This window comes from Passer montanus, unplaced genomic scaffold, assembly GCF_014805655.1.
Source record: "Passer montanus isolate IOZ18808 unplaced genomic scaffold, ASM1480565v1 scaffold35, whole genome shotgun sequence".
Lineage (NCBI taxonomy): Eukaryota > Metazoa > Chordata > Aves > Passeriformes > Passeridae > Passer > Passer montanus.
This window is the reverse complement of record NW_024368263.1, coordinates 3,131,426-3,156,669: the sequence shown is the minus strand read 5'-3', so window position 1 is coordinate 3,156,669 and position 25,244 is coordinate 3,131,426. Positions and strand designations below refer to the sequence as shown.

Here is a 25,244-nt window from a genome sequence, read left to right as displayed (position 1 = left end):
TGCGTGAGAAATCCCTGCCCTGGGTCTGCGACGTGGGAGGCTGCTGCACACAGGCTGTGCAGAGCAGCCGGGCTGGGGGCCCTGGGGGCAGCCCCGAGGAGGGGGGAGCACCCAGGGGCCTTCCTCCCTGCCGGGGGGGCCTTCACTGCACATTTCAGACAGAGCAAAGGTGAGGGGGGAAGAGTAAACATGGCCTGTTAAATTAAAACCAACCTCCTCCCCTGCTGTTCTCATGGTTCGGAGTCCAGCATTCCCCAAATAACTCCGTCTTCCCACCAATGGCATTGCTGCTGCCGCTTGGCTGATGTCTGCAAAAAAAAATGCTGGATGGCTTCAACACAAACAGACGTTGGCTCTTTTCTCTTTCCCCCCTCCTGCCTGAGCTCCCTTAACTTCAGTGCAGGATGCAAAGGGCAGGAGGAGGCAGCTGGGGCGCGGCGGTGCTGCCCGTGCCCTGCCATCCCGCAGGCACTGCTAGACCCAAAAGCAGCTCAGCTGTTTCCTTTGCCGCTGCCTTTCTTCCCTATCGCTGTCAAACCAGCCCTGCCCGAGCTGGGTTTTGTTTCCTGGCTGAGCACAGGGTACCCGAAATGCGCTCTGCATCTGCCCTTCCCTAAAGCTCACTGGTGGGGCTGTGCTGCCCGCAGCCCCCTTGCCAAGGGGACAGCTGTGACACGGGGGATAGATCCCCGGTCCCGGGGCCGTGGGGGATCCATCGCTTGCCCTGCTTTTCCCCTCCGCAGGCATTCCCCGCCGGCTGCCGTGGGATTCCTCTCCGCCGCTGTTCTCAGCGCCGGGCGAATGCTCAGCCGAGTGGAGCAAACAAACGAGCCCAGCCTCGGCTCGCAGCTGCGGCCGGGGGCTGGGGCACGGCCACCCCGAGCACACAGGGGCTCTTGGGGTCCCTGAGCAGGGTCTGGGGGCAGAGCCCTTGAGACAGACGTGTCCCATGTCCCCTCTTTGCCTGCCGGTCCGCAGCTGGGTTAAACGCGATCCTGGCCGCCCTGAGGACCTTTGCCCAGGAGCTTCAGCCCTGCACCGGGAGACACCTCCGTGCTGGGACAGCCCCGGGGGGCAGCTCCGCCTGCACCGGCAGCCCTGCGGCACGGCCGGAGGATTCCCGGCTGGCTGCTGCCCTGCTCTGCCCTGGCCGAGCCCAAACCCTCGCATGCTCGTGCCCCCCTGCAGCTACTCCTGCTTAGTCCATGAGCAAAGAACATGGAGCCAGGGCAGAGCGAATCCCCTGGGGTTCCCTCCGCCTTCCCCACCTCGGGTCCCCACTGTGGGGTGCTGAGCAAGGCTCAGAGGCGGCTGGGGGAACAGGGCTGGCATCTCGTTTCCGCTGCAAAGCGATTTACCTGCCCTCCTCCCGGCCCGCCTTCCCGTGTAGTTTCGATTTGGGGATTTTATTTCACTAATTTTTATTTTACTTCGAGCATCCCCCCCCTCTCTACGTCGGAGAAGTGCTGGGAGCAACTGCAGCCTTCAAGGACTGGGCGAGGCTACGGGATGGATGCTCCCCGAGAGGCCACCGGGGATGTGCCGCGGAGCGGGAGCAGCTGCGAGCGTCCCGCCGGTATCGGGGCTGCGTCCGGGACGGCGGCAGAGCCGATCCCCGGCGGGGCGAGTTCAGCAAGAACCGGGAGGTGCCGCGGCGGGCTCGGGTGGCACCAGGGAGAGGCGGGGGAGGCTGCGGGGAGCGGCCCGGCCGCGGGAGGGGCGCTCGGAGCCCCGGGGAGCGGCCCGGTCCCGCGGCGGGCACCGCGACCCGGCGGCGCCGCGCCCGGCGGGGCGGGACACATTTGCATACACACAGCCTCATCTGCATAACCACACCTTCAACATTTGCATAGACACGCCCCATTTCTGACCTTATTTGGCGGGCATCACCCCACCCCGAGCTGCGATTGGCGGCCGCCGGCCCCGCGCCCCGCCCCCCTATATAAGCCGTGCGGCGGGCGCGTTGCCGCGCAGTGCGCTGAGGGCGGGTGGCGGGACGGGCCCGCCGCTGCTCCCGCCGCCTCCCCCGCCATGAGCAGCGGCGCGGGCCCCGCCGCCCGGCTGTGCCGCCTGGAGCGCGGCCCGGACGGGTACGGCTTCCACCTGCACGGCGAGAAGGGCAAGCCGGGCCAGTTCATCCGCCTGGTGGAAGCGGGCTCGCCGGCCGAGCGGTCGGGGCTGCGCGCTGGCGACCGGCTGCTGGAGGTGGACGGCGAGAACGTGGAGCGGGAGAGCCATCAGCAGGTGGTGGAGCGGATCCGCGCCGCCGCCGGCACCGTCAGTCTCCTCGTCGTGGACTCGACGGCCGAGGAGCAGCTGCCGAAGCGCGGCGGGGCCGAGCCGGCGGGGGCCGGCGGGCAGGCGGCCCCGGTGCCGGCGGAGCCCGCGGCGCGGGAGCCCGGCGCCGAGCAGCGGGTGAGGAGCGGCCGGGGCTCGCAAGTTCCCGGGGCAGAGGGTGGTGTCCGAGGAGGAGGGGGTGCGACCTTCCAGTGCGACCGGCCGCCGCGCCTGCCCTGCGCCTTATGTGTGGTTTCGGTCTCGATTCTTTCTTTTTTTTGCTTTGCTCTACAAACGGCTCCCCAGAAGCGCCGCGCCCGACTGCTTTGCCTTTTTTGTTTTAAATAAATAGAACAGAAATCCTGTGGCGGACGGTGTTTTTGGTAGTCGCTCCTGCAGGTGTTTGGGGTCACTCCTGCTTTGAGTGTGCTCGGTCTCTGCTGTGGAGGGGAGACAGCAGAGCTCCTCCCGGGCTGGGGGCTTGATCCTGGCGGTCAGTCCCACGGATGCTTCCTAACTCAGGAGTGTCGGCCTTAAGCACGCGTGGGAGTGAGCAGTTGCACAAACAAAGTGATGTAGAAAGGTGAGGAATTGAGAAACAGCTGACCTTTCATGCCCCAAGCGGTTCCTAAGAGACGCTCGGGGCTCCGGGAGATAATACTGCTTTTTATTTACCCAGCAAAGACGTGTTTGTTGTCACAACAGACATGTGGATGGCTCCCTGGGCAGCAGCCTCCTGAGTTCCCGGTGTGAGGAGCCTTCTGGGGAAATCCTATGACCTGTTCCCACAGAGGCTGGTGAGGTGGAGCCTTCCCAGTGTCGATGCTGAGTCCGAGGAGGACCTTGGTGCTTCACTGAGCTGTGCTGTCACATAGGCTTTTGCTGAGGATTAGGTGGGTTTGAGCTGTATCTCCTGCTGGACTTCAGCCTGTGCTTGTTCCCCTGGTTGGGCTGATCCACTGCAGGCACAGCTCTCATCCCTGCCTGGCTAAAACATCACTCCAGCACCTCCTTGTTGGGCTTATTTGGGTGGGAGCAGCTGTGTTCTGTCCCTGTGCTGTCTGTCTTGCTCGCTGTCCCCTGTATCATGCCACGTCCCTCACGTGTGGCCCCGTGCAGGGAGGACATGCTCTCCTGTATGTCACAGTGCCAGTGCTCCCTTGGGGCTGGCCAGGCTGTGCTCTGCTCTCTGCTCCCAGACCTCTCCATGGGCTGGGAAAAATGAAAGGGGTGTTCTTAATGCAGCTGGGGTGAGTCCCCTGCCAGGCTTGGGGGCTCAGGACGTGCAGTCCCCAAAGAGGATGGAGCCCTCTCGTGTTGTGGGATTGCTGCCTGCTCGCTGTGTTGGCTGGAGTGATGGAAAGAGGAAGCTGGAGATGCCCCACAAGATCTTTGGGAGACAGCCCCAGCTGGAGATCCCTCTGGGGCTTTGGGGGACAGTCTTGGCTGAAGACTCCCCACAGTCTTGGGGAGCAGGGCACAGCTCATGCACGGTTTCTGCTGGCGGTTTCTCTGCTAGCGGTTTCTCTCCGCACTAGATCAGGAAGCAGGTGACATGGGGTGACATTGCCACAAGGCCCCAGACGGTTTCTCAACAGGTAGCAGCAGGAAATCTTGCGGCTGGGGGCAGGGCCCAGTGGAAAAGTGGGTTTAGAGACATCTAACCCAGGTCAGGCACCCACCAAGCAGGCTGGGAAGATGCTGGGGGGGATGCTGATCCAAGCCAGAGGAGGGATTTCTGTGCAGTGAGGCAGCAGCACACTGGTGGCCTGTTTCTGGTCATGTGCTCCATCCCCCTGCAGCCCCATCCCATCACTGAGGGTTGGTAGGATCCCCTGGGATCACAGGGGAAGTGGGAGATTTGCACATGTCAGAGTTCTGTTTGCTTTATTGGGCTGGACTTGCCTTTATTTGTTTAACAAGCCTGGAGACGCTCAAGAGCTGGGAGAGCTGCTTGTGGTGAGCAGTGTTTGATGTCTCCCACCTTCCAGCAGAATCCATTCTCTCTCCAAACTGTACTGGGTCCTGCATGATTGGCACTGCCAGGGGGCTCAGACACCCCATGGATCCCTGAGGCAGTTGTGGGAGACTCATCATGGGCTCCTTTTTCATTCTTATCAAACCCTGAGTGTGCAAATCCCCCTGATGGTGTGGTGGAGGTGTTGAGCCTCCCTGGTCCATGCACCCCTGTCTGCAGTGCTGAGCAGTGCAGTGGCAGTTTCACACCCCTTAGGTCAGCCCCCTTTCCTGGGGCCCTGTGCCGTGGGGGTGTCCCCCAGCCAAGAGCTGTGACAGTTTGTCTGCCTCCATCTTTATTTCCGGAGGCTTCAGCTGCTCGGGAGTGTCTTGAGAAAGTTTCATACAAACTGCACAGTGTTCCCAGGGCAGCGCCGGATGCTGCCAGTGAAGTGCCCTGGTACCAGGGCAAGGCATTTGCTACCAGCCCCAGGCTTCCCTCTTACAAATTTAGTGCTAAATTAGAGCCCTCCCTGCCAGCAAGGCTCATCCCTCCTTGTAAAACCTGGGAGAGCCTCCCAGGCTGGGTTTCAGAGTGTAGCAGGGAGCAGTTCCCCCGGCACTGGGAGTGTTGCGCTGGGGTAGCTAGAGTTTAATTAGGAAATGAATTAAATTTCCTCTCAAGGCAGCTGCATGAAAAGCAGCTCCAGTCAAACAGGACGTGACAGGGATGCTGCAAGGAGGCTGCTTTGCATCCCCTTTGTATGAAGCCCGAATGTGTGCGCCAGATTTTGGGACCCGTGTGAATTTGCTGGCTCAGGCGTCCTCAGAGCTCTTGTGTTTCTCTTTGAGTAACTGGGAATGTTGCTGCTGCCAGCAGGCTTGATGCTGCTTGTAGGGCTGCAGGGAATTTCCTGGGACTTGAGGCTTCAAAAGCTGTCCTGAAATTGCTGTTGAGTGGCTGGGAAATGGGGAGTGAGTCCTGACATGCTGTGCAGCTGGGGTCCCCACCATCCTGGTGCTGCCAGGTGACTGAAGGTGCTGCGGAGGAAGAAGCATCTGGGTGTGCCCCAGATCCTGTGTCAGGGTAGGAGCAGCAGTGCAGTGCTGCAGAAATCCTCATCCCAAGCAGGTATCTCTGCAGACAGAGACCTCTCTGCCTTCCCTGGGTGTACAGGAGAGGGGTGGCTGGCATGGGATGCCTCTGCAGGGGGCTGATTCCAGCTCCCCCCACTGCCCTCCCTGACTGAGGTTGTAATTGCTTCTAACAAGGCTCTGCCAGCTAATCCCAGCGTGGCAGGAGAGCTGCTGGCCTTGCAGGACAGGATGCAGCAGCTTAGAGAAATTAGGGGCATTTCCACTGCCCAGCTCCCAGCTCCACAGCCGCGGGTCTCCTTGGGTTGTTGGCCCCAAGCCCTCTTGCCTCACATCGTTCAGCCCAAAAGGGATTTTGGGGCTGAAAGGATGCCCTGCCATGGGGTGCTCACCGCATGGATGGGCAGGATACGGCTGCTGGAGGATCAGATGCGTTTGTTTTCCTCTCTGGATGGCAGAATGGTGGCTGCCCGCGGGGTTTCTGTGACTTGGGGAGGGCGCAGGCAGCCTGGCATGCTGGGCTGGAGGAGCTGCCAGCCGCTGCCGGGGGGATGCTGGGGGGCTGGCTCATGGCTTGGCCAGCTGCCCTGCCAGGATCAGCGCCTCCCTCACCGCCGTGACCTGTCCCTGTGTCCTGAGACATCTGTCCACCCTGCAGGGCTTCCCCACCCCCCCAAACATTCATGGGACCAGCAACACAGAGAGCCCAGGCTGCCAGGGCTTTGTTGGTATGGGTGGGAGCAAAGCCCTCCCTCCCCCTCCTCCTCCTCCTCGCCCGGGAGCGCTGCCAGCTCCGCTTGCTGGGTGCTGCCTGTGGCTTTGTCCTGAGCTATCGGCGTGGAGCGACCCCTCGGCGCTGCCAAGGGCAGCGTGGGTGCTCCAGAGCCTGAGCCAGGGCAGGGGTCTGGGGAGGTGCTGCCTTCACCCAGCAGCTCCTTCTGTGGTTATTTGGGTACTGTCTGTCCCCACCACTGCCTGGGATTTCTGCCAGGTGGAGGATGCTGTCACACCCTGTGGCCCTGCTGCCCCTGGGCACGGGGTGGGGACAGCAGGGTGGAAGGGGTGAAGTTGAGGGGGTCACAATCCTCCACCCAGCCAGGGAATCCACAGCTGGGCTGCTGCACTGGGCATGTGAAGCTGGCACACGTGGAGACTGAGTCCTGCATGCCAGTGCTGAGGCAGCTCGGGATCACCTTCACTCCTGGCAGATGTGCTGGGCGCTGCCTGCACCTCCCTGCCCAGGGCGTTGTCGAGTGGTGCTGGGGTGGTGGCTGGCCTTGACCATGGGGGAAGGTGTTGTGCAAGAGGATGGGGCTTTATCAGGGCTTTATTGCAGCGCTGGGCTTAGCAATTGTAAATGTGTCACCCCGGCCCGTGTGGGACCCTGTGCCACACCAGTGTGTCAGATATGGGGTGTCAGCATCCCAGCACCCAGCTGTTCCCTGCTGTGGGCAAAGGTGATCTCGTGGCAAGATGCAAGAGTGCTGTACAGGGGGTAAAGAGCACCCTGGTGCAGGTGTGGGAGGGCAAATTCCTGCAGTGCCTGTCCTCAGTGATGCTACCAACAGGGAAAAAATTATCTCGGATGAAAGATTAAATCCTAGCCCTCTTGGGGAGGAATATTCCAGCAGTTTGAATGAGCCTTGGCTGCTGGGAGAGCCCAGCCAAAGCCCAGCTTCTGGTGGTCAAGGTGGCATCAAACCATTTTATATATAAATAGTAAAAGTTATTGGGTGCTAGGGTCAGAGCAGTTCTGACAGTGCAATGTGCAGGTGTCTGGTTTGTGTCACCTGCTTCCTCTGATGCTTCCTGGGCATCCCACTCCCCGCTGGGTGAGTGAAGGCAGTTCCTGTGTGCCAGGCTCCTGGGGATGCTCCTGCTCCTTCCTGCTGCCCACCCTGTGGAGGAGCTCAGAGGGCACCGAGGGGGCCCAGTGAGTGCTGCCCCAGCAGGGTTCTCTGGCTCCAGGTGCTGGTGGGTCCACAGGTCAAGGTGAAACCAGGTGCAGATGAGCTGGGTGTTGCCTCCTGGGGAGGTGAACGTCCCAGTGGAGCTGGTTTCTGTTTTGCAATCCTGGAAGGTCGTGCTGAGGCATGGAGGTGCCTCAGCATTACAGCTGCTCCATCTGGGCTCCAGCTGCCTGCCCAGCCCTGTGTGCCCCTTCCCTGTGAGGATGGCTGTGGGGTGCTCTGGGATCTCCCTGAGCCCAGGGCTGGCTTTGCCCTGGAGAGGGGCACTGGGCAGGAGGGTGATGCAGGGGACCTGTGCCAGCACCTGAGAGCTCTCCAGCAGCCAAAGCTTCCCGAGTGGGATGGGGTGGAGTGGGGAGGTGCTTCCCAGACACCTGGGCTGTGTTTCCTCCTCCACCTTCATGGCAGTTGCAGTCCTGATCCCAAAAGGAAGAGCGTGGTCTGGGAACACACGAATAATAACAAGTTTCTTCAATGGTTCACTGCAATTAGTGTGCCTTGCACCTAATTAATTAATTAGAGCTGAGGATCACAGGGTGTTTGGCACCCTGCATCCTATCTTGAGGTGTCAGTGCCCACAGATGGCCACCTGAGGATGGTGTCCCTGATACTCCAGCAGCTCTCTGGGGTTCCTGGTGCTGTCCTTGGGTGTTGGGGGTCCGGAGCAGTTCACCCACAGATTGTTCCCATTGCAGGAGGAGCTGAGACCTCGGCTGTGCCACATGAAGAAGGGCCCTGATGGCTATGGCTTCAACCTGCACAGTGACAAGAGCCGCCCAGGGCAGTACGTGCGCGCCGTCGACCCCGGCTCGCCAGCTGAGGCAGCAGGGCTGGCCCCCCAGGACCGCATCATCGAGGTGTGCTGGGCTGAGGGCAGGGCTGAGGGGTCTCTCTGGCATTCCCTCACATCCTGGTGCCCGGGATGTGAGCCCAAGCTGCCCTTGGCCAGGAAGGCATGCACGCTGGTGACTCACGGCACAGCCGCCAACCTGCACCAGCCTGCCGGTCCCCACCCACGGGTGCAGCACTGTGGAGGGCTGGGACTGAGCTTCAATTAGCTGTCTGGGGGTTAATTAGCAGTGGCCGTGTCCTTGGGGATCCCCTGGGATGGTGCAGGCTGGGGACAAGGTGCGCAATGGTCACAAGTGCTGCTGTCAGGTGTGACCGGGGTGGGGATGAGCTCAGGTTTTGCCATGTGGGATGATGATCTGCAAGAGCAAGGGCCAGCTGAGCCCCAGCCCTGCTGCTCACCAGGGCGTGGGGCTGCTGCCTCTTCTGGGGTTAACCTTGTAGGGTTTCTGGAGACCATGGCTTGGCATTTGGGTTTTGTGCCAGCCCCGGGTCCATGTGCTGCTCGAGTTCCCTGCCAGCTTTGCCCATTCAACCCCATGCCAATTACTCAGAGGAAAATCTGCTTTTAATGAGGTTTTTCTGGCTTCACTGCTAATCCCTGCGAGGCTGTGAATGCCTGTGGGGTGTACTGGGATTATGGCTGGTACCAAGGCTGATACCTGAGCCCTCCATGGTGCTTCTGAGGGATGGAGGTCCCCCAGCTCCAGTGGTGATGTGGTACCTGCAGGTGAATGGTGTGTGCATGGAGGGCAAGCAGCACAGTGATGTGGTGGCAGCCATCAAGGCGAGTGGTGACGAGACCAGGCTGCTGGTGGTGGACGTCCTCACAGATGAGTTCTTCAAGAAGTGCAAGGTGGTGCCCTCGGAGCAGCACCTGACAGGTGGGCTGGGGACTGGGGGACTGTGCTGCTGGGAGGGGTTTGTGACACCTCTGGTGGCTCTGTGTCACCGTCTCACCAAACCTAAGGGTGCTGAGCCCTGGGAGGTGGCCTTAACACCTTGGGGCCATGCAGAGTCACCTGGCTTTGGTGTCTCCCTGCTTGGCTGAGGGCCCCCTTGACATGGGCAGGTTTATGGCCCTGGGTTGCACTTTGGCTGGGTTTATGGCTTGGGGAGCAAACAGGCATCAGCTGCCCTTTGCTCTCCTCTGCTGTCACAGTGGTCCCCAGGAGGATGGGGAAGGGGTCTCACTGGGCTCCACATCACAGCTGCCATCATGGGGATGGGGCTGGCAGCATTCCCACGGGGCTGGCTGCAGTGGGTGGTTAAAAAATTCAATTCAAAATTTAAAAATTCATTGGCCAGACCTTGGGCAGTGTTGTGTGAGCATTGGCCTTGTACAGCCTTGGCTTGCCCTCCACTGGCAAGGGGACAAAGCAAACACATCCTCACCCCATGCCTGTGTCCTTATCCCACAGGTCCCTTGCCAGAACCAGTAGCCAATGGTGATATAGGGAAGGTAAGAGCCTTGTCTTGATTTTAATTCCATCTATGCCCATCTCCAGTCAGGAACCCTCCTGTTCATGTCCCCTCTGCCCATGGGTGGGTAATGCCACCAGATACCACAGTGATCTCAGCCTGCCACACAAGAGCTGGTGCCACTGGGAAGGGAACTGGTGTCCTCCAGGAAGGGGGATGCTGAGTGTGATGGAGGTGGCTGTTTTCCTGCTCTCTTTTGCCATCCGATGCTCCAGGAGCCCTCGTGCTGGAGTAGGGAAGTAGCACCCAGCCCTGCAGCCACCCTCCTTCTCCTCCTGCTAAAGCCAGGGCACTCAGGCCGGGGTTTAATCCTTCCCCGCCCTGATGGGCAGCGCTGGAGGTATTTACGTGCCTGCAGCTTGCAGGGGATTACTGCGGGAAGGACGGATTTCATGGCCCCCCTGGGTGGGCCTTGCAGCTCTGGAGGCTGTTCTGCAGCCCCAGGGCTGGAGCTCACACTCCCCCAATGCTGCCCTCCCTCAGGAGAACGGCGGAGAGCCGCGCTCCCCCTCGGTGTCCGAGCGTCCGTCCAGCCCCGCGGCCCCCGGCTCCGGCGAGCCCCACGGCGAGGTAGGGCTGGGACTGCTGGGGGGAGGCAGGGCTGGGCTGAGCCCCCGCCACGGGGACACAGCAGGGCTGACAGCACCTCTCACCCCTCCCGACGTCACGCGCAGGAGGGTGACAAGCGCCACTCAGCACCTGGCTCCCTCCTGGACCTGGACATCCCGCTGGCCGTGGCCAAGGAGCGGGCGCACCAGAAGCGCACCAGCAAGAGGGCACCCCAGATGGACTGGAGCAAGAAAAATGAACTATTCAGCAACCTGTGAAGGCCCTGGGGCGGGCTGGGTGTCTTCTAGCCCCTGCCCAGCCCCAGAGCCACCTCTCCTGCACTCCTCTCCTCCCTGCCACGGGCTTCTGGTAGAGATGTGGGGCTGCTCCCTGCCACCCTGACCCAGTGCTGGGCTTTGGTGGCCAGTGAGCATCCCTGCAGAGGAGTTCTGGGCTGGGGGTGCTGGGGGTGCCCCCTCCCGAAAGCTCATCCCCAGGGTGCTCCTCCAGCCCTGCCCTGAAGCCCTGCACACCCTGGTAGGCACAAGCAGGGGTTTGGGAGGGATCAAGGATTTGGGGTGGCCTGATGCCCAACACTCCTGGTCCCCACTGTTCCCTGTTTTTTCCCCCACCCTAAACCTCATCTCTATTTGACATCCCCCCCAAATTACCCTTTAACTGCAAAACCTGAGGCTTTTAGTGTCTTCTCCCAAACCCCACCTGCCCAGCCACTGACCACAGCCAGGGTATTTGACCCTGGCCTGGCAAGCTCCGTCCACAATGACCCTGTCCCTTTGCCTCTTCAGCTGCAGGAGGGGTATGGGTGCCCAGCACTGGGGAGTGCTCAGCACTCTGCCCTGGGGCAAATTTTGGGAGAGGAGAGGGCGTCTGGAGCCAGCACAGCAAGCAATAATAGTCTCCTTTGCTACTGCACACTCCTGGAGACGGAGCCAATCAGGGTTTGAATTCAACACTGTTTAATTTAATAGCTTCTCACAGACCTCTTGTTTTATTCTGAAATGGGTGTTTTTCCAATCACATTTTTTTTTACCTGTATTTTGTGGAAATTCTTCCTGTGGATGTTTTGTTTCCATGTGCTGCAATCGGGTGTTGTTGTACTGTTGAGCTCAAGAGAAATTCTGTTTACTGGAATAAACCTTTCTGACTTCACGAGTCTGGTTTAAGGCTAAATCCTTCCAGAGCCTGGGGGTGGGGTGCAGAGGCCTTGCTGTGGCCCTCTGGGGCTTGAGGGAAAAACACTGGGGGACACTGGGCCTGGTTTGGGTACCCCTCAGCAGTGATGGGGACAGGTTGAGGGGGCTGGGGAGGCACCGGCTGCTCCCAGTGGGGGCTAATGCCTTGGGGTGATTAATGAGCTTTAATCCCCTGGGGAGTTGGGGGGGAGGGTGAGGAGGGTGATGCAAAGCTGTAATCTGGGTCTGCTGGCCAGGCTGGAGGGCAGTAGCTCTGTTTGGGGCAGCCCAAATGTGCCCCCAGCCCCTAGAGGAGTTTTAGGGATGAGCCTTTGAGGGAAGACAGGGGGGATCAGTGAGCAGAGGGGTGCTTGTCCCTCTGAATGAATGGATGCAGCCTTGGCTGGCTCAGTGGGGCCAGACTGGTGGCACAATAGGACAAGGCAGGGCTGTGCCTGGCCTCTGTCTGGTATCTTTGCTTCCCCCCTTCTGCACACTCTTGTTTTGTGCTCCAAATTTGCGAAGTTTCTTGTCCACCTGAGCACATGAATATTCACAGATCTTTGCACTTCAAGTGACACCCAGGTGACAAAGTGCCACCAGATTTCTGGGGGATGTGCAGGCTGTCACTTCCTCCTGGAAGCTAGGGGAGCCCATTCCAGCTTGTCTCATCCTCCAAAGACGTGTCCTCTGAGGGAAGGTGAGCCTCTGTCCCCTGTTTTCCCATCCTCATGCCATTGGGGCAGGAGGACAGCCACGGGGTGGGGCAGGACTGAGGGCAGCTAGTGGCTCCCAGCAGCACCTTTTGCCTCTTGGCCTGGTCAGAGCAGCTGGGCACTGGTTCCCTGTGGGAGCCCTGACTGAGCCCTGCCAGGACTCTTCCCCCCAGCCTTTGGGGTGGGCTGAGCTGGGCCATACCCAGCTTAGCTGGGTTGCCAGGGAAAGGCTGTTCCCTGTTCCCAGCCGCCTGCAGAGCCGGGGCCGCGCAGGCATTGCCGGGGCCTGGGATGCCAAGCAGGGCCCTCACTGGCTCCAGAGCAACCAGCTGGGCACAGGAGCTGCCACAGGAGATCACCCTGCCCCTGCCCCCTGGCAGCAGAAATTATTTTTCCCACATTGGTCGGGTTTTAGGGGGAGCAAATCCCAGCCCAGCTCCATCTCTGCTGCCGGTTTGGCCTTGCTCCTGTGGCAGAGGGATGAGACACTTCACAGAAGGAGCACCAGAGCCAGCAGAGCACCCAGCAGGTTCTGCAGATCTTGTGCTGGAGGACAGAATCCATTTCTGCCTGCAGCAGGTGATGAGGAGCAGGAGGATTAGTAGCCCTTGTCATGGTAATCCCAGCGGGAAGTAGAGCAGCTCTTCACTTTATTATCTCACAAAGCTTTCACTACAACTAAATCCACACTAAATACTTGTTTAAAATGCCATGATGCACTGTTCCCACACTTGGCTTTAATATTAGTCACAGGAATAATGCATTTAAATTAGCTAAAATTGGGAAACTAAAGCCCCCAGGCCCTAAAAATACAGGCACAGCAACACTAAAAATTCCACAGACTGCCACTCTCCAAAACATCCCTCAGCAAATCTGAAAGTTATTACCTGATCTTCTACCACTGAAACAGATCATTTGTGGTCTAGGATTTGCCACTACAGCTGCTATTACAGCATGAAAACACACAGAGCTCCAGTTATCCTTCTCACCTTCTGCCCTCTCCTCTCAGCAGCTTCCCTGCTGTGGACAGTGTTTGCAGGGCAGCACAGCTCAGGCTGAGTAACTGCACATGGAAGCGTGTCCACTGGGAGTCAGGCAAGTGCCTCTTGTTCATCCACGGATCTCAGATCTACTGCAGCAGAGGCTGGATAACTCCTGCCCTAAATATATCTGCCCCCCAGTAAGAGATATTTCCCCACATTCATCTTTATCTCAGTGGAGAGCAGCAAATGGACCCTCCAGGCTCAGCAGAGCGAGTCCTGAGCTGGTGAAAGAAGGGAGCTGTCTTCTTTCAGTGTATTCTCCTCCTTACTCTCATCAAAGCAGCCAAGGAAAATGAAGTGCAACATCACTGCTGGCCTGAGGTTTTCAGATCTGGAGCACAGCCCTGAAGCTGAAGGGGGCTTGTCTCAGAAACCTCCTGCAGCTCTCAGCCCCCTCAGTGGTGGGGCTCAGCTCCAGCCTTGATCAGCCAATATCAACAATTTCCATCATAGTAACTTGTGCTTTGTTTGTGCTCACCCACATCTGAGCTTCTCCCTGCCAGGACCCAGCAGTGTCCCTCCACAACCTACCAGACCCCAGGAAACTGGGTTTAAAGAGTCTGTGCTGTCCTTTACAACTTCTAAACCACTTTTTGAGCTGCCAAAGAAAGCAGCTTAGCCCCATGTAGTGCTCAGGAACCTCAGATTTTTGTGATATTTTTTATTAATTCAAGAGTAAAAAAGAATGAGCTGCCAGTATATGAAACCTCCTCACTGATGAATCTGGATTTAAGAGCAGTGGGAGAAGTTTCTGCTTGTCCAGGAATCAACTGCTGGTGATTTTAAGCTCTGTTGGAACAGCAAATAAAAGAGCAATTCCTAGCCAAACCTGTGAGTTAGTGGCTGTTCCCCAGGTTCAAATTTCAGGCAGTAATCCTGGCTGGTGGAGCAAAGTGCAAAGTTGACAAGATGACAAAGCAGCTGAAGAAGAGTTCAGCTGTTGGAGAACAGAAAAATTCCAGTGCTGGCTCTCTGGTGTTCTCCACACCCAGACCTTGCAACAAAGTCCAACTTCTCCCTGGAAACCCAGCTGGTGTCTGGGGGTGTCTGTCAGGTGTCCAGCACCCCAGCTGGCTGCTTCAGTTCAGCATAACTCTTCTCCTCCACGTGGTTTGTCTGCTCCAGGAGCCACTGTCTCTCCTGCTCACTGACATCCAGCCTCAGCGTCACCTCCTGGAAAATGCTGTTCACAGCAACCTGCAGCACACACAGGGAAAGCAGCTCAGTCCCAGCCACAGGGCAAATGCTGCTCACGTTCTCTGGGGACTTGGGCTGGTACTGCACCTCCTTAAAGTGAAGCTTTTTGAACATGCAGATACTGGCTTCATTTTCCTGACCAATCTTAGCCTCAAACTTGGTGATCCCCAGTTTTCTCACTCCTGCAGGAGAAATCAGAGAGAGAGGCACTTCTATTACATGCCACATCTATAAAAGCACAGGACTCCAGCTGTGGGGCAGACACATCCCTTAGGACCCTGCTGTATCACTGGGAATTGTGTGCTCCCAGATCTCAGCCCCCACACTCCTGTTCCTGTGCACGGAGCCACCCTCACCATAGGCCATCATCAGCAGAGTTGCCTCCTTGCCAAACCCTCTGCCACGGCAGCTGGGCTCTGAAAGAGACAGCACAGGGTCAGCACCAGTTAGGGGAGACAAACCAGCCACACCAGCCACTTCTGAGAAGAGGCTGTGAGCTGGACACGCCATGGACTGCTCAGGGCTGAACAGCCATGGTAAACATGAGAACAAAAAGCTGATCAACATCCCTCTGCAGCACAAAGCCTCAGCGACAGAGCCCCAGGCTATGAAGCAGAACTTGACCTGCAATCATGATTTCAATCTCGCCCAGGGTGGGGTCCTCGGCGTTGGTGAGGAAGAGATTCACATCCCCAACCATGGAGCTCTCCTCCTCCTGCCCAGGCCAGCGCTCCGAGTCCAGCACGATGAAGGTGCACTCTGGGCAAAACAAGAACGTGGCAGCATCTTCAGAGCGTGCTGGTAATTATTCATAAATTACCAAAGAATTGAATTAAAGGTGCGTAATGGACAGGGGAATAACAGTTTCCATGTGTTAACAGCAAGGAAGGGTTAATAATTTGGCTTCCCACACCAGGTGTGCCTGTTCCCACCTGCAGAAATGAAAGAAATACTTGGAAAAACCTGTTGTGAGGGTGACACAGACACCAAGACTAGAGACAGCCTGTGGAAGAAGTGTGAAAACTTCCTTCCCATGTTTGAAGTCTCCTTGCCTTGTCTTACTCAGCAGCAAGTTGGGGCAAAGAACTGTTTTGGTGCACAAGAGGCTGAGTGATTCACCTGGTCCATCTTATTGCTGCTCTGAGTAAGGTTTTTTTAATGCCACCTAAGACAAATGCTCCAGACTGAGGTCTTTGCCAGCTTCAGTATTTTCCAGCTCACTAAATTTGTACCAGGCTTTTATGGGCAGTGATTCATTACCTGTAGGAGAGTCAGGGAACCAATTCAGTCAACAAACCTCAACCAGGTGATCATAAAATCATCCAATTTATCAAGGAGAAATACAGCCTCCTTCTACCTTTTTGCAACGATGAGACCTGGGGAGTGTTGCCTGTGCAGGAATGATGCTTAATGACTTTTAGCTCAGCACAAAATGCTGTGGGAAATGAATCACTACAGTCTCTGGAAAACTGCATAAAAAAGACACAGACAGCTCGAGGAAGTGGATATTCCCCACTTCCCTGAACATATACCAGCTGTAATGAGAAAACCACCTCAAGATGCTGCTGTATAGAGTGTCACATCCCCTCTGGTTTACAGGAACTCGCTCGCAGGGCACTCCCAGCTCACTGTGGGTCCTTCCCAGTGCGCTCAGCACTGCCCCCCTCCCTCAGGCAGCATCCCAGGTGCTCACTGTCAGCGTCCTCCCTCCAGCTGCGCTGCATTTCGTACTCCTGCTCCAGGCTGAGGGGCTCCGAGGCCGTCAGGCGCTGCAGCTCCTCCGACTGCATCCACTCGTGGTACCTGGTGATGCACCCCAGGTCACGGCCCCGGCGGGACCCACCTGGGCGGGATCCACCTCACGGGATCCACCTGGCAGGGATCCACCTGGCAGGGATCCACCTCATGGGGTCCACCTGGCCGGGATCCACCTCACAGGATCCACCTCACGGGATCCACCTCACGGGATCCACCTGGCAGGGATCCACCTCACGGGACCCACCTGGCCGGGACCCACCTGGCCGGGATCCACCTCACGGGATCCACCTGGGCGGGATCCACCTCACGGGATCCACCTCACAGGATCCACCTGGGCGGGATCCACCTGGGCGGGACCCACCTCACGGGATCCACCTGGCCGAGATCCACCTCACGGGATCCACCTCATGGGATCCACCTCGGCGGGATCCACCTGGGTGGGACCCACCTTGTCGGGATCCACCTGGGCGGGATCCACCTGGCCGGGATCCACCTGGCCGGGATCCACCTGGCTGGGATCCACCTCACAGGATCCACCTCATGGGATCCACCTGGGCGGGATCCACCTCATGGGATCCACCTGGGCGGGATCCACCTCATGGGACCCACCTCACCGGGATCCCTCCCGTGCTCCAGGGTCAGCCCATCACAAAGCAGCGAACACCCGCCCGGCTTTCCTGGCTTCTTAAACTTAAAATGTATCCACAAGCCTCAGTCCCTTATGGAACACAGCGCTCTCCGGGAATTTAGGAATTTTTCCCGTCCTGTGGCTTTGTCTGGAGTGCCCAATGCCCCCCTGGTGTTTCTGAGTTCTGGTGTGTGTCATCCCGAGCAGCACCGGCGGCACCTCCCGGATCCTGACAGAAACACCAGCGCTGTTTGCGCCGATTTCCTTCACAAACTCCCGCCCTCATTTATCCAACACCGCCCGGCTCCACACGCCGCAGCTTTGCTGTTCCCCCGCCACCGGAGCCAGAGGAGCCGCGGCTCGCTCACAGCGCGGCGCTCCCAGCAGGGCTGCACAGAGCTCGGAGGGCAGGGCCCCGCACGGGCTGACTCCCGGGAGCGGGCCTGCCGCCGTGACCGCAGCAAAACGGCGCCCCGGAGGGCACGGGCACCTACCGCGGCACGTGCGCAGCCGTGTAGGGCACCAGCGTCACCTTCTTGCCCCGCAGCACCATGTCCTGGTTAACCCTCATGGCCGCTGCTCTGAGGGAGACAGCCAGCACCGCACTCCGTGCCGCCGGTGAGGGGGCAACGCGGCCTGGCGGCTTTAGGTAGCGAGGGGCGGCTCTCACGGGGCGGCTCGCAGCAATGCGGCCGCATTAACAGGCCCGAATCCCGGCCCCGCCATCCCGACGGGACCCCCGGGACGGGGACGGGAACCGGGACCCTGCCCGCCCTCTACGCATGCGCACCGACCCCGCCGCCTTCCCGGTGCGAAAGGCGTGGCGTCATCGCTCCGCCCCTTTCGTGCCCCGCCCATGTTCCCGCGGGGCCCCGCCTCTGCCTCGTCCCCGCCCCTCCCGTGGCCCAATCACTGTCGGTGCCTTCCGCCTGTCCCCGCCCCTGCCTTTGATGGACACGCCCCTTCGCGGCCCGGCCACGCCCCTCTCTGCCCCACCCCATTTTCCGCGCCACGCTCCCTTCTGGGCAGCGCCCATCGAGGCCTGGGGAGGGTCCCGGTGTGGGGGCGTGCGGCGGGGCGGCGGGAGCCGGGCCTGGGGAGGGCGCCCCGGGGTGAGGGGGCGGGCAGCGTTCCGTGTGGGGGCCAGGCCGGGGGGCTCCGCTGGCCCGGCTGGCCCGCAGTGTCCCTTCCCTTCCTGCCTGCTCTGGGTTTGCCAAGCTCGCCTTCGGTTTTTGAGGTGATGTTTGATCTCTCCTTCTGAGGCCGGTCCGGTTGTGACCTCAGTGAGTTATGCTGCCTGATTCTCTCCTGGCGTTCGTTGTGGGTGTACAAGCTCATAACTGGGTTTTTAGCTTGTGCTGATGGTTTGGCCCAGCCCATGTGGCTGAGTAGGAGCACATGTAGAAGTGTGAAGCCCTTACTTCAACCGTGGCTAATCATTGAAACTTTACAGAAGGCTTCAGCTCCTCCATACACATCTAGTTTTTTTGCAACAATGTAAAGCTTCCCAAATATTTCTGCTTTGGAAATGCAGGTGCATGAAAAGCGTTTTGGCGTGTCTTTAATAGGTCCAATATTTTGATTTGTCTGCTTATTTCTGTACTTGAATTTAGGAGGAGAGACTTCAGGCTGGTTTTTGGGTTTGTAGGAGGCACGTGTTTGCAAGGAGTAGCAGCTGCGTGAGAAGCAGCAGTTTGAGATCATTCTCAAGGCAGTAACTTTTCCTGTTGAGGTTTCAGTTGTCTGGAACAGCCCCTCTGGCTGTTTGGAGAGGATGAAGTTTGGTCATCACATGCTGTGACAGAGCAGGGCCTTTTGGTTGATTTTAAACCAGTTTAACAGATATGAAAGCTTCTCACAGAAGTGCTGGTGAGTGGGGTATGTCTGAAGGGCAAGATCCTGCTGAGATCTGTTCAAACACCATAAAACCATGTGCCAAAGCTAACTTGTGACTTCTTCCTTTTTCCAGCAAAGATAACACAGTACTGTGATGTTTCCCTAGGTTAAAGGTGACAGAAGTTGAAAAGACCCTCCCAAAAATACCCTCCTGGCTTTGCTCTGGGGCTCCCCTCCAGCTCCAGGATGGCAGGTGGCATCACTGACACTGGAGAGCTTTACTCTCCCTACGTAAGTTCCACTGCTTGGGGGTTTGCTCACGAGTTTTTTTTTCCCCAAATCTTCTTTCCTCAGCGTTGAGTTTGCAAATCCTACTTCCTCATGGACATAATGTCAGCGTTTCAAGAGGTTGTGGGGGGTCAAATGGTGGTTAAAGATGCTTGATGTTTGTAGTTACATGGGGTTTTTTTACATCACAGATCATTTTTCATAGGGTAAAGGGGTGATGTGTGCTTGAAGTATAGATCTAAAAGTGCTAGAAAGAGCTTCATGTCCCACACCAGCTCTTTATCCTTCTTATATTTTGTTAATGTTTTCTGTCCTTGGAAGAGAGAGGGGGGACTTGGATATTGAAACTATCCCACTTTCTTCCCTTTTGTTGCTTTATGTAAACATTTCCCCCTGAATTTCTCAAAGTTTACTTAGCTGCAGCTGTTGCAGTAATTTGTTTTATACCACTTCAGTGGAAGTGAGTAATTTAGAGGTTTCTTCCCTGTAATGTGGTGTCCTGTGCAACTGCAGAGCCAATTACTGCTTTCCTATATTACTGGAAATACTGGTTTTCATAGCCACAAGCCTTCACAAAATGTCAGCTTTTAAAAACAGCACTTTGTAAACACCTTTTTTTTTTTTTAAGTGAACTCAGTAAATTTAGAACCAGCCCTGAAATCTGTGTGTTGGATTTTAAATGCTTTAAAATTTTCATCTCCATGTTAGTGATTAAATGTAGGAGAAGTGGATATTAGGCTGCAGAAATAGGTCACAAAAATGGAGAAGTAAGACAGTAACTGGGATGTCTGGACCCTCAAGGATTAGTGTCACCTGCTCTGATGTTGTTGTGCTGGTGCTGCATGAATTTCCTGGAGTCATCTCAAGGGCTGAGGCTCTCCTCTTTCCCTGAGGATGCCTAACCCAGCTGAACATTGCAGGCACCATTCTCATTTCTGCTTGACCAAAGGAAAATCATTGTTCTGGGATGCTCAGCACAAGATGAATTTGCTGTGTTTATGAAGTGAAGTGCTGTCAGGTCACTGGGGAATCATTCTCCTGATGTTAATTGCTCCACACCCAGAAAAGTCTGCTCATATACAGCTCTTTACTGGCTTTCCTCTGGAGGGACTCTGGCCTGTATTAAAAAAAACCCCACTAAAGCACAACAACTTTGGCAGTTTTTGATCTTTAATTGAGTTAAATTCTTAGCCTGGGGGGTCCTGTCCATGTTCACAGTTCTCTTTTGTCTTTGGACACTGCAAAAGCTCATTGCCAGAGGAAATAAAATCCTTTCCCTTCAGGAAGTAAAATCCCTTCTTCACAATATGCTCAGCTTCTTACTGGTAAAATGGCAAGCAGGCTTTGAAGTAGAATTCTGTTTGGATATTTCCTGCTTTACTGAGAATAAAAGGTCCTGGAAGGTACATAGCCATAAGTACTTGTGTTCAGGTCAGAAAAAAAGGAGAGACCTCAACCCACAGCACAGACCTTCTGGTAGAAGGCAGTGATTTGAAAACAAAAAATATTCATGCACTTTATAACTTTACAAGCTAGAGAGAAAAAACTAATTTAAAACAATTAGAAAAATGAAGGGTACTATCTGTTTCTCCAGTAATGTGCTGTCACCCACATTGTCCTCTTTGGATTTCAGTCCTTTCCTCCAAGTATTTCTCACATGGACTTTTTCCCACCCTCTGGCTCAGGGATTGCCCTCTCCATTTAAGTCAGGGTGTATGTGAGGTGTTTTGGGTGGTTCCTGGCACACTCTGATGCTGGATCATGTGGCTGATTGCAGGTTGGCCTGGTGTACATGTTCAACCTCATTGTTGGAACGGGAGCCCTGACCATGCCCAAGGCCTTTGCCACAGCAGGGTGGCTCGTCAGCCTCGTCCTCCTGATGTTCCTGGGCTTTATGAGGTAGGATGTGTGTGTGTGTGTCTTTAGGGGACTGGGCAGTTCAGCTGGGTCAGGACAGTGTAAAGACTTTCACTGTTTTCCTGTGTACTCTGTCCCTCTGCTCCTTGAGTGTTGGTTTCTGCAGTGGTGTTGCCTGTGGACCTGATTTGGAAGGATGCACTTCCTGACTCTCAGGTACATCCCATTTCCTGACTGATGGGAAGGACTTCTCCTCCAGTCCAGAGTCTTCTGGAAGCTTTATCCCTGCTACCTTTTTGTCATTGTCCTCACTGTGGATGCATTCCATGCTCACCTCTGTCAGTTCCCCAAACACCAACCAGGTCTCAGGTGGCACAGGGTCAGGGCTTTGCTTTGTGACTTGCAGATGTGTAAGGGTTCTCTTGGCTTCTGGCAACGCTCTCATGGCTGAAAGAGTGTCAGGAACACAAATTCCTGCATAGCCAGGCCTGTCTTAGCCCCTCCAGACCTTTGCTGCTCAAGACTCTGGAGATCACAGAATCACAGAATAATGAGGTTGGAAGAGACCTGAGATCATCGAGTCCAACCTATGCCCTAACACCTAGACTATAGCACCAAGTGCCATGTCCAGTCTTTTTTAAACACATCCAGAGATGGTGATTCCACCACCTCCCTGGGAAGAGCATTCCAGTACTTTATTATTCTTTTGATGAAAATTTTTTTCCTAAAATCCAACCTATACCTTCCCTGACGTTAGCTGAGACTGTGTCCACCAGTGCTGCTGGTGGAAGAGACTGAGATGGTCTCGTGTTTGTCACACTGGCTCACTGTGAGCCCCTGCCCAGGTACCTCCCTGCTGGAGCAGCAGGTGGAGCTGAAGGCCGTGGATACAGCACTGATGTCCAAGGTGTTACTGCTACAATTGCCATCTTCTGGTGGGCTGGGAATCCCTGCTTCCTTCTTGCTTGGTTTTAAGATAAAATAAAACAAAATTCCCTCCTGCCATTTGTACAGATGGATTTTTGAAGTACCAGCTTTTTCAGTAAGCAGTTCTGCCAGCCTGAATGTGCCTTTGGTTTGGAGGCAGATCTGTTGGGATCTGTTCTGTGCTGCTGTGCAGAGAGACTGAATGGCCAAATGTTTGTGACTGCACCACCTCAGAGCTGGGTGCTGCAAAGGCTTGGTAAAATGATATCTGGGGTTACCAGTAACTGGGAGTTTTAGGAGCAATTCCTTTTAGCTGTGTTAGTTTAAAAGTATAAATTCAACATATGGAATTCAGCACCAGCAGACAATCCTTCAAGGTCAGCAGGAGAGCACAAACCTCCAAATCTGTTTACCAGAACTGCATTAAGCTCAGAAGACACAGCTCAAAGTGCTGCATGCCTTGGGAGCTCTGTTGCTTTTGTTCTGGTACTTGTGACCTCCTCATGCCCACTGGGCACCTTTGGCCCAGGAAAAGCCTGGGCAGAAATTGCTACACAGCCCTCAGCACTTCCTTTTATTTTTGCAAAACTCATCTCTTACTTGAACTCAGTAGGCAAGTCCAGTTCCTGAAGCAGTGAGAAACCACTTTATAGCCTTAAATAAGATTGATTTGAGGTTTTTTTTAAATTCATTGATTAATATTATAGGACTGGTTTTAGCTGAGATAATGATATTCATTCCATCAGTAGCTTTCCCTGGCTCCCTGGACAGCTTTTCCACTGGCCTCCAGGATTTGCCTGCATGTGTGATGTGCTCCTTCCTCTTGTGTTGCTGCTTTGCTTCTGATGCCATGTGTAAAGATTCTTTAAGGGGCAAGAGTACCTTTGCCATGAGCTTCAGAGTAGAACTGGGTTTGTCCTAAGTTCTAAAAACAGGAAGGAAACTTGCTTTCTAGCAAAGATCAAAGTTCTCTTGCTGTCTTCACCCCACAGGAAAACCAGGAATGTGCCTTCCAGATATCTAAAGTGTCTTATTATATCTGGAGGGGTGTTATATTTTACTGCATATTGTGGTCTGCTTGAACACTTGAATCTCAAGAGCAGAAGGGAGCAATAAACTGAGATGAAACACTATGAAAACAGTGTATGGGGATCTGGCAAAAGCATTGTTTTGGTTTGTTTGTTTTCTCCTACAAATAGATGGGAATTATTCTCCATTTCTCTTCAGTGACAGTTCTTGACTATTACTGATGATATCAACTGAATTCTTCTCTCTGTAGCTATATGACCACAACCTTTGTGGTGGAAGCCATGGCTGCTGCAAATGCCCAGCTGAGATGGAAGAGAATGGAAAAACGCAAGGTTTGTGTGGGGCTTAATTCTTCTTTTCCTCCTGTTTTATCACGTAGGATTTTCCTGGCATTCCCCTGCAGATTTGCCTTGTCTCGTTACTAACTCTTAGGAAATAAATTTCTACTGTACTTAACTTTGCCATATAAAATATAGCTGTTAGTTCCCTGTGGGGTTGCTCATTAAAGACAGTATTTTCTGCTCCTGCTTTGAAAAATCTCTTGTGCTGTTCACATTTCTTACTGATCACACTCTCCTTGCCCAGAAGCACTGCTCAGTGAATGTGGAGAGGTGGCAGCCAATATATTGGTGCTATTTGGAGTGTGCTGAGGACTATAAATCCTTGCTGATCTCAGGTCATTTAACTGGGACAGGCTGGGATGTCCTTGCTGTTACTTGGGCAGTATCCCAGGTTGTGGACAGTTCTGAATTATGTCCTTGCTGTGAAACTTACTTGTGGCTTTACTGGATCAGAGGGAGGCATAATTGTTTGCACTGATTTAGACCCCTTGGCTTAGTGTTAGTGGGATGGAGTTAGGAGCTAGACCTGCTTGTGTTAGCTAGATATGCCTGGATTTATATTTTTTCTCCCAGTTGTGCAACACTGCAGATCTTCCGGAAGTTTTCAACTTCCTTGTGCCACTTATCACTGCATGAAGTGGGCAGTGTTGCTGTGTGTGTGACCTGGGGCTGGTACATGTCACTCACTTCAGCCTCTTCTGCCCCTCACAGCATCCTCTGGGTTCCCTGGTATTGCCTTTGCTTGCATGTCCTCCCCTCCTGTTTGGGACCTTCCTTTGAGTGTCTGGAAGTGACCTGGGGGTGGCACAGCCTGCACTGTGGGTAGCAGATGTCTCAGCAGTGGTCTTTTTATCCAGGAGGATGATGAAGATGAGGATTCTTCCTCTGGAGTGTCTGACAGTGATGTTCTCCTCCAAGATGGCTACGAGCGAGCAGAGACGCGGCCCATCCTGTCCGTTCGTGAGTACCCCGCTCGTGCTTCCACTGCTGTGAGGCCTCTTCTCTGCAGGCAGAATGCCAGTGGACTCCTCTGTCCATTTCACCCTTGCTTCCACCCATGCTCTCATCCCAAAGTCCTCAACACTTGTAAGATAAGACTCATTGAGAATTCAGTTTGCCTTCTGCAGCCTGATAAAGATCTTTTCCCTCTACGTCACTAAGATGAGAACATCTTATTTTCTGAACTCCTTAGACTGGCTCCACAGAGTAATTGGCCCAGTGACTCTGCAGCTGTAGAGTTGTACATACTGTCCTTCAAACTGCTGCTAGAGGTTCCCAAGTATCCAGGGAATGTGGCCTTAGGGTTTATTGGAGGGACTGGTTGAAACACTTGTTTTTTAACTTGCAGAGAGACGTGGCTCAGCCAATATCTTTGAAATCACTGAGAGGGTGGAAATGGGCCAGATGGCTTCCATGTTCTTCAATAAAGGTAAGTGATGAACATTTTCAAAAGTCCCTTTAGGTCCTCCTGCATGTTGTGTGTATGGCTGTTCTGTCAGTTTGCATGCTTCTCAGTGTGGGTTTGCATGCTAAGTTTGTGATAATTCCACCCAGATGTGCTGTTCCTTCTCTCCTGTGTGGTGTTTCTGTAAAGTATTTATGGGCCAGGTGGGCCAGACCCTGCTGTGGTGGGTATGGAACCAGCAAAACAATGCAGGTTATGAGAGCAGTGTCTTGATACAGGAAAGTCATTGCCTTTTCTGACTTCAGTTCACCTACCTCTGAACCACGTGTCCTCTGTGATCTCCACTTTCTGAAGCAGTAGAGCCCAGCTGTAATGTTTTCTGTTGCATTTTGATTGTAGCATTTGAGAATGGAGACCTTTTCTGACTTCAGTTCACCTACCTCTGAACCACGTGTCCTCTGTGATCTCTACTTTCTGAAGCAGTAGAGCCCAGCTGTAATGTTTTCTGTTGCATTTGGTTGTAGCATTTGAGAATGAGGCATTCAGGCTTCCCTGAGCCTTGTAGATAGCAGTCTGAAGGAGAGAAACTTCTGATAGGAGCTTCCAGGAATTGTCTGCATCTGGGGAGTTATCAAGAGAGCTGGGACATGAACTGCTGAAGAGTCCCTGCTGAGGATGTGATAGACAGCTGGCTTGTCTTTATGCTTTTAAATGTCTTTTGTATGCCAGGGAACAAACTTGTAACCCTGCTCTAATAAAGTCCCATCCATTGCTGCGTGTGATTGAAATGCAAACCACAGTGATGAGGATTCTGAAACATGCAAAGCAGGACAATGAGATGCTGCACA

At 55.1% G+C, this 25,244-nt stretch overlaps 3 protein-coding genes across 6 annotated transcripts in view; 2 read left to right on the top strand and 1 right to left on the bottom strand.

Annotated features, from left to right (window-relative positions):
- The first annotated feature begins 1,958 nt into the window (after positions 1–1,958).
- On the top strand, positions 1,959–11,351 carry SLC9A3R1 (SLC9A3 regulator 1). Its single transcript, XM_039716516.1, has 6 exons — positions 1,959–2,415; positions 7,994–8,155; positions 8,878–9,031; positions 9,569–9,609; positions 10,113–10,199; positions 10,304–11,351. The coding sequence occupies exons 1-6, from the start codon at positions 2,032–2,034 to the stop codon at positions 10,454–10,456; spliced, it is 981 nt and encodes a 326-aa protein (XP_039572450.1). The 5' UTR covers positions 1,959–2,031; the 3' UTR covers positions 10,457–11,351.
- A 2,408-nt stretch (positions 11,352–13,759) lies between these two features.
- Positions 13,760–17,517, bottom strand: NAT9 (N-acetyltransferase 9 (putative)). Its single transcript, XM_039716517.1, has 6 exons — positions 17,208–17,517; positions 16,021–16,130; positions 14,952–15,086; positions 14,684–14,743; positions 14,415–14,509; positions 13,760–14,327 (listed from the first exon to the last, which is right to left on the bottom strand). The coding sequence occupies exons 1-6, from the start codon at positions 17,282–17,284 to the stop codon at positions 14,181–14,183; spliced, it is 624 nt and encodes a 207-aa protein (XP_039572451.1). The 5' UTR covers positions 17,285–17,517; the 3' UTR covers positions 13,760–14,180.
- Positions 17,518–17,809: 292 nt separating this feature from the next.
- Positions 17,810–25,244, top strand: part of TMEM104 (transmembrane protein 104) — a 43,477-nt gene continuing 36,042 nt past the window's right edge. For 2 of the 4 annotated variants that reach the window (XM_039716515.1, XM_039716511.1), the window contains exons 1-6: positions 17,810–17,996; positions 18,716–18,840; positions 20,615–20,736; positions 22,901–22,982; positions 23,849–23,951; positions 24,340–24,420. In XM_039716515.1, coding sequence (XP_039572449.1) covers positions 18,796–18,840; positions 20,615–20,736; positions 22,901–22,982; positions 23,849–23,951; positions 24,340–24,420 — 433 coding nt within the window. In that variant the 5' untranslated portion in view covers positions 17,810–17,996; positions 18,716–18,795. Of the gene's footprint in view, positions 18,583–18,715; positions 18,841–20,614; positions 20,737–22,900; positions 22,983–23,848; positions 23,952–24,339; positions 24,421–25,244 lie in introns of those variants that run through there. The other 2 variants (XM_039716512.1, XM_039716513.1) reach the window with 2 other exon arrangements.

What these genes read in the sequence shown, in the direction of transcription:
- SLC9A3R1 (XM_039716516.1), top strand. Translation starts at nt 2,032, where the DNA reads ATGAGCAGCGGCGCGGGCCCCGCCGCCCGGCTGTGCCGCCTGGAGCGC. An exon ending in CCCAGGACCGCATCATCGAG is followed by an intron (nt 8,156 to 8,877) that starts GTGTGCTGGGCT and finishes TGGTACCTGCAG; the next exon opens with GTGAATGGTGTGTGCATGGA. An exon ending in CTCGGAGCAGCACCTGACAG is followed by an intron (nt 9,032 to 9,568) that starts GTGGGCTGGGGA and finishes CTTATCCCACAG; the next exon opens with GTCCCTTGCCAGAACCAGTA.
- NAT9 (XM_039716517.1), bottom strand. Translation starts at nt 17,284, where the DNA reads ATGAGGGTTAACCAGGACATGGTGCTGCGGGGCAAGAAGGTGACGCTG. An exon ending in ACGGCTGCGCACGTGCCGCG is followed by an intron (nt 16,131 to 17,207) that starts GTAGGTGCCCGT and finishes GTGCATCACCAG; the next exon opens with GTACCACGAGTGGATGCAGT. An exon ending in GATTGAAATCATGATTGCAG is followed by an intron (nt 14,744 to 14,951) that starts GTCAAGTTCTGC and finishes TGTCTCTTTCAG; the next exon opens with AGCCCAGCTGCCGTGGCAGA.